Source organism: Sturnira hondurensis, unplaced genomic scaffold, assembly GCF_014824575.4.
Source record: "Sturnira hondurensis isolate 20B ecotype Veracruz unplaced genomic scaffold, ASM1482457v3 Scaffold0013299, whole genome shotgun sequence".
NCBI lineage: Eukaryota > Metazoa > Chordata > Mammalia > Chiroptera > Phyllostomidae > Sturnira > Sturnira hondurensis.
Genome location: NW_028085930.1, coordinates 3874665 through 3891051, shown reverse-complemented (window position 1 = coordinate 3891051; position 16387 = coordinate 3874665). Strand labels below are relative to the sequence as shown.

The following is a 16387-nucleotide window of genomic DNA, read 5'->3' as shown; positions in this document are numbered from 1 at the left end:
TTTGTAACTCAATTACACAGTCAGAGAAACACAGTCCAGCACACACACATAAAGTGAATTTACAGTATTTCATTTTTTTCCTTCAGTGTTTACAATAAAACACTAAGGGGAGATGTACATTCAGAATGCATGAGAAAATCTTAAAAATCTTTTCTCCTCACATGGATGACAATCACTTTCCAAAATTTCCTGTTTCACACCCTTTACTCCTAACCACCCAACACTCTCTGAAAGAAGACACCTGAATTGCACTAAGTGTAATTGCCTCAGAGTCCCATCTGTTGGCTCTGAAATTCATTGTCAAATTTGCCCGGAGGTCACACCACTCAAGGGCTGCTCTCAGATGAGCTGCAGCAGGTGCACTGTGGGTCCAGGACTCCTTGACAACCCTGCCGAACTTTCCTTCAGCCAGCACAGTAGTCTATGAGGCTGCCACACTTTACTTTCTTCCAAGTCTCCTTGACTGGGGGTCAGACTTGTATTGTAATCTAAGTGTTCCCAGACTTTCTCAGGTGGTTCCCTCTAATTGATTTCTTTCTTCTGTAATTCCCCTCTTGGTAGCTTCTCAGAAGATCCTGACCAACATACTCTCCCAAATTTACTTCTTCCTTCCATTGCACCCCTTCTTTCTGACAGTGGTCACTGACTAGGATAGAATTGCCAGATCAGAGTGACTCCTGTCTCAAAATGGAGAAAAGCTCAAACATAGCAACCCAGGAAGAGGTCTTATGAATGGCAAAACATCCCAGGGCATGGGATTCTAGAAGGCCATTACTGGATAATTCAACCCTCCTCCAACTCCCACCCACTCCAGGCCGGGACTTGCACCTGAGGTGAGAGGAATAATATTGTAGATCTATAGAACTATGTATGGATACACACAGGCAGGGCATTAGGACAGTGAGGAGGAAAAATGGCAGGAGCGGGGAGAAGGGCAGGCAGCGTGAACTAGATAGGAGGGTCACTAAGTTCCGCTGACTAGTCATTTATGGATCTCTCTTGTGTCGGGCTTTCAAAGTTAAGAAAAAAATCCTTGTTTCCCTGAGGAACCAATACTTATCATTGTCTAAGCAGAGAGGAGATCAGGGTAGACTGCTTTGAGGAGATGATACCTGAATCAGGTATCATAGGTATAGAAGATGCATATTTGTAGAAAACCTCCAGAACCACATGCAATTGCCTATTTGCTAATTCAATTCCATAAGTACATTCTGAAGGCCTCCTATGTGTTGGGACTTGTTCCAAGTGCAGGGGCCACAATGGTGAGTGAGCCAGCCATGGTCCTGTCCTCTGGCTTAGAAACCTACTTGAGGAGAGAGTTAAACAATCTTAATATCCTGTAAGATGTGCCATTGGAGAGGATCTACACAGCACTTTAGGACAAAAGAGTCCCACTGTGCCCAGCCCCAGACAAGTCCCGATTTCTAAACATGGTAAAATTCTTCACAATCTTAACTCCATTATTGCTTTCCAGTCTCATTTACCACTGTTCCTCCAGAAGCTGGAGGTACAACTGTGTCTGTATGAATCTGAATGTGCCAGGCCTTTGCTAACACTGCTCATGTTCCCTGGCATGTAGTTACCTCCTCAGAGATACTCTCCTTGACACACCCAGCCTTGCTCAAATTCCACCCATTGCTACCAGGCCAGTCCCTTGTCCTTATGCAGGGACTGAAATGCAGAGCCAACAGTTCCCACTATGCAGTCAGTCAGGCAGATGCAGATGGGCTTTGTCCAATTACATGACTCCAGGCTTTGGACCCTTGGCGTCCCTAAATTAGCTACATGAACCATTCCTAGAAGCATAGTAAGTACTGGTAGATAGTTCTTAGCACATAGTAGGTCCTCAAAAATGTTTGCTGAATTGAGCTGCGTTGATATTGAAGTCCCAGGTCAAAGTTTAGACTTTATAAAGGCCCTGGTTATGAGCTGGAGTTCAGAGGGGATAATGATCACCTTTAGCAATTTTCTGTGTCTAAAAATGTGAAATACACATTTTGTTTTTTGCTTTGAAGACCTGCCTTTTTGTTGGGGAAATATATGGACAAGCTCCCAACAGTTCGGCTCTAAATTTCCTGAGAAATGATTGTCAAACTCAGAAAGCATCAGAATCATCTAGAGGTCATCTGCTGAAATAAATTCCTGGCTGCACCCCTAGAATTTCCGATTCAGTAGGTCTGGTGCAGACTCTGGGAATTTGCAAGACTGCATTTCCAACTCCCTCCTGGGTTATGCTGAAACTGCTGGGCCCACACTTTGAGAACCAGTCACCAGCGGTTAAAAGCCCTGTACTCAGTGACACATACATGTGTGTTTGAATTCTGGCTCCACCGCATCTTTAGTCCTGATCAAATCACTCTACTTCTCTGTATTTCATTTACTTTATCTGTGAAATCAGGACAATAAGCTAATTCAAGTGCTTAAAGCCACACACTGGGTCCAGCGTTCAATAAATGTTGGTTAATTCATTATTTACTTATTTTCTGGAGCAAGGTGGGGCGGTGAGAAAACCAAAGGTCTAGGACCAGAGAATAGCAAAGGCAATAGTTATCGTCTAAGTGTAGCAAGGAGGGTACGAGATCGGGGGACGACTCCCCATTCTCTGGATGACGCTGCAGAGCAGCCTGGCATCTAGGACTCGAGGCGTTCCTCCCAAGCACACTCGGTATTCCAGCCCACAAACTCCCCACGTCCCGCCGACGTTGCGCAGGCGCGGACCTCGTTGTGCTCAGCTAGACGCACTCGCGTACTTAGGTGGTCAGGTCGGGACCGCGCCGGCAGAGCAAATATGGCGGCGGCAGTGCGCGTGCTGGCGGCTGGAGCTACGCTCAGCAATGTGGTGAGTGGTCTCCGCGTCGCTGCTCGCAGCCTGTGCAGCCAGCCAGTGTCCATTAACCAGCGCTTAGAAGAAAAGCGCCGTGCCGCGCTGATGGGAGGGGGCCAGCGCCGCATTGACGCCCAGCACAAACGAGTAAGTCTGGGGGGCGCCGAACCTTTCCCGCCCCGCCCCAGCGTTCGCGACCTATCAAAACGTGTTGGGCTCGCGCCGCCCGAGACCTCCCGACCAATCCGCACAAAGCTGGGGGGGGGGGGCGAGATTGTTCACCTGGAAAACTTGTTGCTTACCCCCAAGAGGCCAGTAATAGGAAGAAAGCACTTCTGTGCTTTATCACTTTCTGCTTTACCTTGGGAATTTTAGGCGGACCTGGCTGGGCTCCAGCTGGCTTAGCATTTAACAACTATAAACTTTTGGACAAGTTACTAATCTTTAGGAGTCAATTTATTCTAAACAGAAGATGGTAATAATACTCCCTTTACAACCTCGTTGTTAGAATAGAGATAGTGAAGCAATGATAGGCACTTAATTTAAAAAAAATCTTCCTATTCTTCTCATGCCCCATGAAAGAATGGTTCTTGCTCCATTATGGAAGCAGTAAAATCAAGGCATATGACTGGTAAAGTAGCACAGGCAAACTCTCACGTTAATCGGGGGTGGGGTAGGGTACTTGGGGAACTCGGCCCCCAGAACACCAGCTAAAACCCCTTTAGGGTCTCAGGTTGTCAGCGTGCATCGACCTGCTGGTTAAGGAAAGGCTTGCATCCAAAGCAGGTTGTTTTTGTGGTAGTATTTATGTTAGTTTATATGTTTGGAGGGAGTGAGCATCTGAAGCACTGCTACGCATCGCCCAGGTGGTGACGGAGGTATGTTCGGTGAGCCACTTAGTAGCAGAGGAAACAGAGGCCCAAATGGCTTGGCTACTTGGGACTTGCGTCCCTGACACCTGTGAGTCTGGACCAATTTGCTGGATGCAGTGCAGAAGGGAAATTCTTAGAGGTGAAGGGCACTGAGGCGCAGCTCTCAAGTGTACCGGAGGTGACTTAGGGTGAAACTCTGGGATCATCAGTGAGGAGATTTGAACCACCCCTTTAAGTCTAAATTGAATGTTGATTTAGGTGTTGTAAAATTCCCATCTGACAAAGGTCTACAGGTGACAGTTCCTTTTTGACTTTGGGGAATGAGATGCAAATTAGGTTGTTAGTGTGTGGTGCCAGGAGTGCGTGGCTGTGTCTGGGGTGAAGAAATTTTAGATCATCCTCTGGAAAGGCCCAGGCTCCTCGGGACTCTTTTTGTTGGTGCTCCTGCTCAGTTTCTCCCTGGAACATCACCTGTCCTTTCCAGTAGGCAGGTCCTACTGGGTTTAGATACAGTTTCCAGACTTAGTCAGGAGGCCAACTCGATTTAAATCCTCACTTCACTTTCTTTTAAAATATTTTTGGACTACTTCCCTAGGATAGATTCCCAGTAATGGAATTACTGGGTCAAAAGTGAATATTTTAACACTCATCTATGTATTGCCAAGTTGCTTTCCCAAAAACTTCTACTTTACACAGCAGTGTGTAGGATTGCCTGTTTTAACATTACCTCACTGGCTTTGGCTACTTTCTTAAGGGAAGAAAATACAGCCAATCTGAGGTGTTTTTGGAGGAGAGGGGGATGGTGGACCTGAATATTGGGTGTGATCTAAAGGCTTGGGAGCCTTGGCAATAGAGGCTTTTGATAGGTTGAGAGCTCCAAACTCACCCTGTCTGAGAAACATTTTTTTTATTTCTCTTAAGTGAGTTCTTTTTAAAAAAAAATCCTTACCCAAAGATATGCTTATTGATTTTAGAGAGAGGGAGGGAGGGAGGAGGAGAGAAAGAGAGGGAGGGAGGGAGAAAAACATCAATCAGTTGCCTCCCATATGCCCCCCTACTGGGAATCAAACCTGTAACCTAGGTATGTACCCTGACTAGGAATTGAACCTGCAGCCTTTTGGTGTATGGGATGACACTCCAACCAAATGAGCCACTTGGTCAGGGCCCAAGTGAGTTTTTTAGCACTCTGTCCCACTCCTTTTCTCAGGCACTCTCTGCTGTGGAGTTGTCTGCGTATCATAGCATCATTGTCAAGAGTAGAGTCCCTAAATAGGGCCCTTAAAGTAGGTTAGTAGGGAGAAGCCTATAATGGTGGCAGGAGAAGAACCAGAAAGTAGTCCTCCTGGAAGGGTTCTTGGGACTGGGCTGTAGTGATGTGAGTTTCTGTAGAGTTCCCAGGAAGAAGCCCGTGAATGTAGAGGTATAGCCTCAGACTCTTCACTAAGCCCACTTTAGTTTTTTGCCTCCTGTTTCTCCATTCTTTTTATTAATGCTCTTTAGGTCTACAGTAAATGTTTGTGGAACTAGTTATCTTGTTCCAGGGTCAGGCTCTACTTAGCCCCCACTTCTCCTTGCCACCCTTTCCACCTTCTACATACTTATTTGCCTTCCACAGTTGGTGGCTCCTGAAGTACCCTGTCTACCCTGATTTCCTAACTAGGCGAAGTCTACTGATAACACCTGTCTCTTGGGCAGGTTGGTGGACTAGAAGCTTTCACATGGGGTGAAGGGGCAAAACCAGTTCTTCTGGCCCTCCTATGAGCCCTCCTTGCTTACTGACTTGGTCTGTGATGACATCACTGAATGATTTTTGTTGCACTTTAGGGAAAGCTAACAGCCAGAGAGCGGATCAGTCTCTTGCTGGACCCTGACAGTTTTGTTGAGAGCGACATGTTTGTGGAACACAGATGTGCAGATTTTGGAATGGCTGCTGATAAGAATAAGGTATCTGTTCCCAATGGTGTTGTGAGCCTCTAAGTGGTACTTTTCCTGCTGTGGCCCTGCTGGCCTACCCACTAGACCACAGGTGACAAACAAGGCCCACGGGCCAAATTCAGCCCTCCACCTTGTTATATCTGGCCCAGCACCTTGTTTCTACCTGGAGGTGGTGCTGAGCTCTCGCTTAACTGTTAAGGAGTAACTAAAATTACATTCAGCCCTTTGAAGGCAACCGTGAAGCTGATGTGGCCCCTGGTGAAAATGAGTTTGACACCCTTGCACTGGACTAATGCAATCCTTCTGAGACTCGGGGTACATTGGAAAGTTTTCATGTTTGGGGCCCTGGAATACAAGAGTGCCTCTGGAGCGGCACTACTGTAGCCTCCACTTACCTTTGTCTGCAGATGAAGGAATGTGAGTGGACTGCTTATACCTTGTGCTGTGTGTGACTCTGGCTCTGTCCCCAGGGCTCTGGATGTGGGTTCAGAGTTCTCGCAGGTATAAAATGACAAATTTGGAAAAAAAGGCTGAGAAAGTCTTTTAGTCGAGTTCTGGCTGTCTGGTCACCAGAGACTAAAGCCTAAAGGCTCACCACTTGTGCCTCTTTGATACACTTAAGTTTATGCCTTGGATTTTTTTAGGTCAGAGGCACTGATACTTCTTCCTTTGATTGGGTGTTCTCCGTGAGTGTGCAGAGTTCTTTGGACTCACTTTGATTGATTTTTTTTCAGTTCTGCATATACACTGTAACCAAAGATTTGTAAACTTGGCACCAAACCAGCTGGCTCCATTTGGGCTGTTACGGGCCACACTGTGATTGCCAAGATTCCAAGCAAAGTGATGGGTTTGCCTTTTTACGGTTTGTGGGTGGGGTGTGGGGCTTTGTAGAAGTTGCCATGTTTTTTAATATGTCCTTTTAGTGCCTGTGAGCATCTGGTAGTAACAACCCTAGAAGGTCTTTTAATTATCCTGCTTTTGGGAAGGAGAATGAGGCCTACGACTACAGCAACCTTCATTTCTGTTAAAGCAGTGTCCCCATGCTTGCTGTTGCAGACCTGAGCAGGGGAAAGGAAATTTCTTTGTGCTCCTAATTAATAATTGAATTTTAAAGAATTTGGGGTGGTTTTGGGGGGGGAATCTTTCATTGGGGCACAATTGCTAAGTTTATTAAAAGAAACACGTATGTATTTTAACCTTTATTTATCTATATCTTATTATTTTATTTTTCTGGTAGTTTCCCGGAGACAGTGTGGTCACTGGACGGGGCCGAATCAATGGAAGATTGGTTTATGTCTTCAGCCAGGTATTTCATAACTCCAGGAGGTGTGCCTTCCTTGAGGGCAGAACCAGGAGCCAAATATGTGAGAAGAAAATAGTCTGGGGGTGTGACAACTTGCATATAGTTTGGGGCAAGAAAAGGCAAGAAAACAGATGAGGGGTTTACTTTCTCTTTTTCAGTGCATATGTCCACAGTATCATACTGTGTGTTTTTTCTGAGGGAGACAGAATCTAAGCAGGTAAGTCTTGGCAGGTTGGTTGTATGTTTGGAGGGCAGCTGTGTCCTAGGCAGGGTGTGTGGACCTGAGAGACCTTGATGTAGCCTGGGCAGAGGGTACTTGACTCTCAGAAACACGGGCCCTGATTTTGAGCTTTCACGAAAGTGTTCAAGCATGTTTTATCAGGCTGACTCAAAACAGGTACAGTTTCTTCACACTAAGATTATAGTAGAATGTAGTTGGCAGAATAATGTCCCCCAAAGGTGTCCAAGTCTTAATCCCTGAAACCTGTGAGTATGTTACCTTACATGGCAAAGGGGAATTAAGCTTGCCCTTGGAATTCATGTTGCTCGTCAGCTGACCTTAAAATAGAGTAGCATGGCTCTGACCAGGTGGCTCAGTTGGTTGGAACATTGTCCCTTGCATTAAAAAGTTCAATTCCTGGTCAGGGCACATACCTAGGTTTTAGGTTTCCCTGGGGGGGTCAGGGGTGGGGCATGTACTGGGGGCAGCTGATAGATGTTTCTCTTTCTCCTTCCTGCTTGCTCTCTCTCTAAAATCAATAAAAAAGGACAACATATCCTTGGTGAGGATTAAAGTTAATAAAATAGGGTAGCCTGGGTCACCCAGGTGTGCCCAGTGTGATCACAAGGATCCCTAAAAGTGGCAGAGAGAGGCAGAGGAGATGTGAGAATGACTTGACCTGCTGTCACTGGCGTAGAAGGCGGAGGAAGTGGGGGTGGGTCATGAGTGAAGGAATGCAGGTGTCTAAAAGCTGGAAAAGGCAAGAAAACAGATTGTTCCCTGGAGCCTCCAGAAAGGAGTGCAGCCCTCCCTGCTAGCCTTGATATTAACCCAGTGACACCCATGTAATACTTTTAAATTACAGAACTATAGGGTAATCAATTTATGTTGTCTCAAGCCACTGAATTTATGGTAATTTGTTACAGCAGCAACAGAAAACGAACACAAACCCATATAGTTGCTATTTTGTGTTTGATTTTTTTCCTCTCCTTCTGAGAGGTAAGAAGTATATGTATAATTATAAGTATTAGACCTAAAGTTACAGAACTTATTTGGGAAACTAAAACGTTTTCTAGATTTGATAGTAAAATAATTATACCTGGCTAATTTTAAATGTATTGTATTAAGACAATACTCATTTGTTAATTGAGTTACACTTGAAATGTTTTAAAACTGTTTTAAATGGCTCTACCAAATGCTTAACTAGAAGGAATCATGTCTTTGTGTGTATGTATAATTAATGAGAACCAGGCAAAAGCTTGTATAGAAGGAACTATTTAAAAAATGTTTATTGATTTTTAGAGAGAGAGAGAGAGAGGGAAACATTGACTGGCTGCCTCCCATATGTGCCCCAACTGGGAATAGAACCCGCAGTGCAGGCATGTGCCCTGACAGGGGACCAATCAACGGAGCCACACCAGCCAGTGCCAGAAGGAACTATTAATGATAGTTAGAATAAAGAAAGTTGTGCATTGTGGATGCAGTGTTCTCCTAACTATTAAGTAGATACAAAAATGTATCAAATTATTACTTTTGAGCCCCGCTCCTGTGCATGAAGTAAGGACGGGTGGGGGAGCGGGTGGTGATGACTGAGATAGAGTTGCTGCCCTGAGCAAGCCAATCATTTTGTAGAGAGAGTGGGCGAGAACAGAAGTGATTACAGATAGAGTGAGAGAGGGTCTGGGCAGGTGTTGCGGGCTCAGGACAAGGGAAGCTCACATCTAGGCCTGAGAAAAGTTTTAGGGAAAATGAGGCATTTGAAATAGGCCCTGAAGGATAATGAGGGTGGAGAGTGATGAGCCAGCTTTTTAGTAGTGATCCCCAAAATGTTAATATTGATTGGCCTGTTTCCTGGGGAGCTTCTGTTTTTCCAGAAGAACAGCCTCAGTCTTTTGCCTGATAATTGGCTGTGGGTGTGTTTTGTAGGGAGAGGAGTAAGGGGAAAGAGGGGCCATTGTGGGTTCATCATTTAGTGTACAGGCTCCTAATTTCACTTGTCTTCAGCTTCATTTTTGCCTTTGTTTGCTGCTGTTGATTGTGAGTCCAGGGCCCCTGGTTAAGTTTCTTTAGAGAATAAACCTTTCTTCTCTCAAAGTGAAGGAGAGGCCAGTGGGATCTAACTGCTCCTAACACAGACTTTCTATTAATTTGTTTTTCTTCCCCGCCCCCTTCACTCTCCAGGGTTCCTGGATTATCCTTTCCTTGTGTTTACTCACTCTGCATGTGTATAGGTTTCTATTTTGCTTCAAGTCAGATATTTTTATGTTTGCAATTCTCCTCAAATTTGTTCAGTTTCTCTTCTGTTGTTTCCTCTCCCTTGTTGTGCCCTCATGTGCTGAATCTGTTTTTAATTCCCCACTTTCTTTGGCGGGGTGGTTTAGGAAGAAGGTCATTTCTACAACAATCTCTTTGCATCAGAAGGTAATGAAAATCCATAAGCAAGAGGAAGCAGTGAGGGCTTTGATATACTTTTCACCTCCTTTGTCAAAACAGCAAATGTTTCCTAGTTATGGTAATGCCTGACCATTGGACATCCATACAATCTGATTTTTGTAGCTTGCATGAAAAATTTTCATTTCCTTCTGAGCTACAAATTATTTTGTATTGCAAAAACTAGATCTTTTGGTCTTGACAATACATAAACTTCCTTTAAGATATTCACTATTCTGTGGAATAATTTATAAAATCAGACTTAACATTTTTTTAACTTCTAAAAATACTTTAAAATTTTTATGAATTAAATTATTGATTGATTTTACAGAGAGAAGAAGAGAGAGAGAGAGGTAGAGAGAAATGTCAACTTGTTGTTCACTTATTTATGCATTCATTGGTTGATTCTTGTATGTGCCCTGACCTGGGATGGAACTCACAACCTTGGTTCTAATTAGTTGAGCTACCCGGCCAAGGCTGCCTATGAATTTTCTGTTTCCTCCTCCTATTGGCTCTTCATGTCTGGCTAGTCATATTTTATTTCCTGATTTGTTTTCTTTTTAGGATTTTACAGTTTTTGGAGGCAGTCTGTCAGGAGCACATGCCCAAAAGATCTGCAAAGTAAGTATTTAATAGTAACAATGCACCCTCTTACATAGTGCATGTTGGTTTGGGGTGAAAGACACTTAGCTGAGTACGTGCAGGTGGGATAGAGGTACCTTCAGAAGGTACCACTAAGGTACCACTGCCACCACTAAGAAGTGGTGCCTTTAGTCCAGGACAGGAGTTTTTAACATTTTTTGTTCTAAGGATCTCTTTAGCAGGCTGGTGAAGCGTGGACTCTCTTTTTTACATGCTTAAAATAAAATAGGCAGGACTACAAAGGATTACACATATTTAAAAAAACTACATTTGTAATATATGTGCTTCTTCATTAACGCATTAAATACAAGACTTGGCAGTGGATCTCAAGTGCTATAATTTCCAATGGGCATGCGTGAAAATTATATTACATGATATTTGCAACAACTTTAATGTGACACAGAAATATCTGTGGCTGCTATTAATGACAGGTCACAGGTATTTCAAATACTTATGTGGGTTGGTTTTTTTTTTTGCCTGTGTCCATAATTGAAGGAAGTACTAAAGATCAGATTAATAAAGATAAGGATGTAAATTTTTTCCCATCCAAGTTCATGGACTCCCTAAAATCTATTCACGGATGCTTTGGGGTTCTGAGAACCCCAGGTAAAGAACCCAAGGTGTCTGTGGGGAGTCTAGGTGCTAAAAGATAAAGAGCAGTGAAAGGATTATGTGATGGTATTTTAATAACACTGCTAGAGATGAGATGCTCTGGAGATAAATAAGAGTGGAGGTCGTATTTGGAGAATTTTGGAGATAAAAGTAGAATTGATTATTAGTAGCAAGGCAGGGGTTTCCTGTGTAATGAAACACCTGGATTTTCAACATGGTCCTGTCATTTATTACTCCTGAAACCTTGAGCCAATCACTTAACTTCTAAACCTTCTAATTTTTCCCTATTACTGCTTCTGTTATGATTGTTAAATGAGATAATGAAAATGAAAGTGCTTTGTAAACTGTCAGTGTCCATTAGGAATATTGCTCATTATACTGTTAACTATTGACCCATGAGGAAAATCCATCTCAGAAATAAAAGCAGGCCTGGGCCTGGCCTCAGGTTAACAGATGGGTCCACATTTACTTGCATGAAAATACTTTGCCATTCCATCTACTATCTGTTTTTTTTTTTTTTTTAAGAATAACTGGAAACAAAACTGGCTGCCAAAAAAATATTACTGTCACATGCCACTTAACAATAGGGGTATGTTCTGAGAAGTGCATTATTTGGGGGTTTTATTGTTGGGCAAACATCAGAGTGTACTTATGCAAATCTAGATGTTATGGGCTACTACATACCTAGGCTATACAGCAGGGGCATCAGACTCATTGTCACCAGGGACCACATCAGCCTCTCGGTTGCCTTCAAAGGGCCGAATGTAATTTTAGGACTGTATAAATGTAATTACTACTTAACTAGGGGCAAGGAGCTCGGCGTTGCTGCTGGGTAGAAACAAGGTGCTGGGCCAGATAAAACAAGGTGGAGGGCCGGATTTGGCCCTCGGGCCTTGTGTTTGCCACCTGTGCTGTATGGTATAGCCTATTGCCCCAAGGCTACAAGTCTGCGCAGCATGTTACTGTACAAAACACCATGAGATTAAACCAAGCACAAGAGAAAATGGTATAATCAAGAGATGCGGTAAACACAAGATGTAACACAACAGTGTTTTGTAGCAAACTCTTTAAAAAATAAGATTACACTCTAAAATAATAGGGGCAGTATAGTAAATACATAAGTCAGTGACATAGTCATTCATTGTCAAATATTATATATCGTGCGTGCTATATTTTTATAGGACTGTCAGCTGAGTAGGTTTGTTTACACCAGCATCACCACAAACACATAATGCATTGTGCTATCAAATTAAGAAAATGATGACATCACTAGGCAATAGCAATTTTTCAGCTGCATTATAATCTCATGGTTGTGTATGTGGTCCATCACTGACTGAAATGTCATTATGTGGCACATGGCTACAGCCTGGGCCTGTTGCTCTGGAAATGGTTGCCATGAGCAGTCTTACCCCTGTCAAGGGGAAGTACTTTGGCTCTTGCATGTTTGGGGGTCTTTAGCCCTTTAAATATTTGGTTCTCTATCTTCTATGAATCTACCCAGTCATCATGGGGAATAAAGCCAATGTTACTCTGTTTTTGAAAAGTGCTCTCAGAACATTGTCCAGAAAACACAGTGGTGCTTTGTAAATGCTGTTGTTGATAACAGGATCATTTGTCTCACAAAAGATTTCTCTGCTGTCTCAGATCATGGACCAGGCCATGACGGTGGGGGCTCCAGTGATTGGACTGAATGACTCTGGGGGAGCACGGATCCAAGAGGGAGTGGAGTCTTTGGCTGGTTATGCAGACATCTTTCTGGTGAGAAACCTGTCAGTAGAGAATAGAAAGTCAAAAAAACACAGGGCTCAGTCCTCTCAGCTGTGTTCTGATCAGAGCTTTCCTATATTTCATCGTCCTCTGCACCATGGTGTCTGTTCTGTGGCTGCTTCCTACGTCACCAGCAGTGGCACGAAGGGTGGATGAAAAGCAAGAGAGAGTATGTAGGGAGGTTTTTAAATTTTTCCATAGAGGGCTACTCATAGGGGAAAACAAAATTCAGAATCAATCATAAGGGAAAGTTGCTTAAATATATATATTTTTTCAAAAGTAAGGGTGAGAGAATATAAAAGGTTCAAATGAACTGATTTGCTAGAATTAGGAATTAAAAAACTGCAGTGCTTTTTGTTTTTTGGTTAAAATACAAGGAGGTCATTATACAAAGTTCAAGCTATAATACAAAGAAGAAAGAAATCACCCCAAATCCTACTATTCAGAAATATTTGCCGAACATCATTTCAGGTACTCATGACTAAATTAAAGGGAAAGAAATGAAAAGAAACAGAAATAAATGAGGTTTTTATAGTAGGAAGTCAACTGTGAGAGGTGTAGTAAGGGAGATTGGGGAGAGGGGAGAGATACTGCCAGATGGAAACTTGAGAAAAGGGACAGATCAGCATTTCCAGGGAGGGGAGGAAAGAGGGAGAAGGAAGGAAGGAGACAGACAGACATTGTTTATCATCAGGGCAGATGTTCGTCATCCCTGGCCTGTGGGCTTATGAGAGTTTTTATCCTTGGCTATTGCCCTTTGTGATCAGTGAGAAAAAATGTGTGTTTATTTTGTGTAAACTATTCTGCTAGTTGTGGGAGCGCTTGTGTTAGTTGAGAAGCCACTTTGTAGATCTTAAACCTACTTTTTAATCTTTAAACTTGACCTTCTGGGATAACCCTCTGGGGAGAATTAGTCTTTTGGGGTGGCTTGGCTAGAACAGTTTAGGACTGGAAGGCCTGCTTTGGCCCCTAGTCCAGAAGTCATGCCCGTGTTAGAAACGAAGGAAAGCTGGAGTGGGCCTCAGGGAAGTGGCAGCGAACCGCCGCATTTCAGGATATCATCTAGTTTAACTCATCTGGGACAGTTGGGGGTTTTTCCCTGCCCCCCAGGGGTTAGGCTTTAGCACCTTTAAGATCCACATTGCTTAATTAATTGCTTGCTAGTGCTGCTTGTCATATCTACACCTCCACCCACTTGTTCCCGCCTGTACTGTTATTTTTATGATTTTTTGTAACTTTATTTCGATATAATTTCAAACATTACGGAAAAATTGCAAAAATAGTATGAAGCATCCCCATATGTTCGTTACCTAGATTCATTAGTTATTTATATTTTGCCCGTTTGCGCTATCATTCTCTCTCCATATGTACATATTTACATGTTATATTTTTTTGAAACATTTGAGAATAAACTGGAGATTGTGCCTGCTTTATCTCTTAAAACCTTCATTGTGTGTTTCCTAAGAAAGGACATTCTCTTGTAAAATCAGGGTATAGTAATAAAAATCAGGAAACGTAACATTGATTCATCAGTATTATTCTTATCCATGGTCCTTATTCAGATTTCATGAAATGACCCTAATAAAGCTCACTACAGCTATTTTTCCCCTCACTGGCTCGGATCCAGTCCAGTATTAAGTACTAGTGCCACTGATTGTCATATCTCTTTAATCTCCTTTAATCTGGAGTAGTTCCTCAGTTGTTTTTTTTTGTTCTTCATGACCTTGAAATTTTTTTTAAAACAGCTTTATTGAAGTATAATTTATTGGGTTGGCCAAAAAGGTGGTTGGTTTGTTTCTGTGAGATGGCTCTTAGTTGTCTTTAATTTCATTCAAAACAATTTTGTTAAATTGTACTGTGACAGCTATCAATCATATCAGTGTACATATAAAAAATCTTATCAAAATTGGTGAATTTTTGTGAAGCCATTTTAATATTGAAAATGGAAGAAAATACTCAACATTTTTGGCATATTATGCTTTATTATTTCAAGAAAGGTAAAAACACAACTGAAATGCAAAAAAAGATTTGTGCAGTATATGCAGAAGGTGCTGTGACTGATTAAATGTGTCAAAAGTGATTTGTGCCCTGGCTGGTGTGGCTCAGTGGACTGAGTACCAGCCTGTGAACTGATAGGTTGTCAGTTCGATTCCCAGTCTGGGTACATGCCTGGGTTGCAGGCTGAGTCCCCAGCTGTGGGTATTGGAGAGGCAACAGATCAGTGTATCTCTCACACATTGACGTTTCTCCCCGTCTCTTCCTCCCTCCCCCTCTCTCTAAAAATAAATAAATAGAATTTAAAAAAAATAGTTTGTGAAGTTTTGTCTTGAGATTTCTTGCTGGATGATACTCCATGGTCCTGTAGACCAGTTAAAGTTGACAGCAATCAAACTGAGATATTAATTGAGAACAATCAATGTTATACCAGCTAGGAGATAGCTGACATATTCAAAATATCCAAATCAATGAAGTTATTGGTGAAAAATATGCCTTTTATTTTATGGAAAAAACTAAACTAATTTTTTGGCTAACCCAATATATACCATAAAATCAATCTGTTGTAAGAATACAGTTCAATGATTTTCAATAAATTTACAGAGTTGTAACCATTGCCACAACCCAATTTCAGAACTTTCCTTCCAAAAAGACTCCTCCTGACCCACTGAAGGCAACCATTGTCAGGTCGCTCTCTAGTTTCTGCAGCTGACTCTTTTTGTTGACATTCAGTCGTGTTATACTCTCTGTCAGTGGTTCATTCCTTCTTATTGATGAATGATATTCTGTTATATGGATATGATAATTTTGGAGAAATGAAAATCAAAACCACAATGAGATTCCACTTCATACCTTCGGAATGGCTATTATTAAGAATTCAACAAATGGTGAGTGCTGGCAATGATGTGAAGAAAAGGGAACCCTCATGCACTGTTGGTGGGATTGTAAACTGTTGTAGTCACTATGGAAAACAGTATGGAGATTCCTCAAAAACTTAAAAATAGCCCTGGCTGATGTAGCTCAGTGGATTGAGCACGGGCCTGTGAACCACACGATTGTGGTTCGATTCCCAGTTAGGGGACATGCCTGGGTTGCAGGCCAGTTCCTAGCAGGGGACTCACGAGAGGCAACCATACATTGATGTTTCTCTCCTTCTCTCCTTCCTTTCCTCTCTAAAGATAAATAAATAAAATCTTTTAAAAAACCCCTTAAAAATAGAACTACCATATGACCTAGCAGTTCCATTTCTGGTAATATATCTGAAGAAAATGAAAACACTAATTCGAAAAGATACATGCACCTCTGTGATTATTGCAACATTATTTACAACAGCCAAGATTTGCAAGCAACCTAGGTATTCATCGATAGATGAATGCATAAAAAGGATATGAGAAATGCATATATTTATACACACACACATACATACAATGGAATACTGTATTGAAAAGAATGAAATCTTGCCTTGTGACAACATGGATGGGCCTAGAGGCTACTATGCTAAGTGGGATAAATCAGATAAAGACAAACACCATATGATCTCATGTGGAATCTAAAAAGCAAAACAAATGAACAAACAACGCAAAACATATCTAAAAACAGAAAAAATTGATGGTTGCCAGAGGGAAGCAGGAGTTGGGGAATGGGTGGAAAAGGTGAAGGGGAATAAAAAGTATAAATGTTTTGTAGAATTCAGTAGTGAAAAGAAAAGAACTGCAAGGAGTTGTACAAGATGGAAACTTTCATAGGCATGAGCAGGAACGAGAATGTTACACTAGGAGGAAAAGCAA

The 16387-nt window shown here is 42.3% G+C and overlaps 1 protein-coding gene across 1 annotated transcript in view; it reads left to right on the top strand.

The window, feature by feature from the left end:
- Positions 1 to 2744: 2744 nt before the first annotated feature.
- PCCB (propionyl-CoA carboxylase subunit beta) overlaps positions 2745 to 16387 on the top strand; it is a 67464-nt gene continuing 53821 nt past the window's right edge. The window contains exons 1-5 of the mRNA XM_037061226.1: positions 2745 to 2971; positions 5521 to 5640; positions 6869 to 6937; positions 10149 to 10205; positions 12483 to 12596. Of these exons, the coding sequence (XP_036917121.1) occupies positions 2789 to 2971; positions 5521 to 5640; positions 6869 to 6937; positions 10149 to 10205; positions 12483 to 12596 (543 nt within the window). The 5' untranslated portion in view covers positions 2745 to 2788. The remainder of the gene's footprint in view (positions 2972 to 5520; positions 5641 to 6868; positions 6938 to 10148; positions 10206 to 12482; positions 12597 to 16387) is intronic.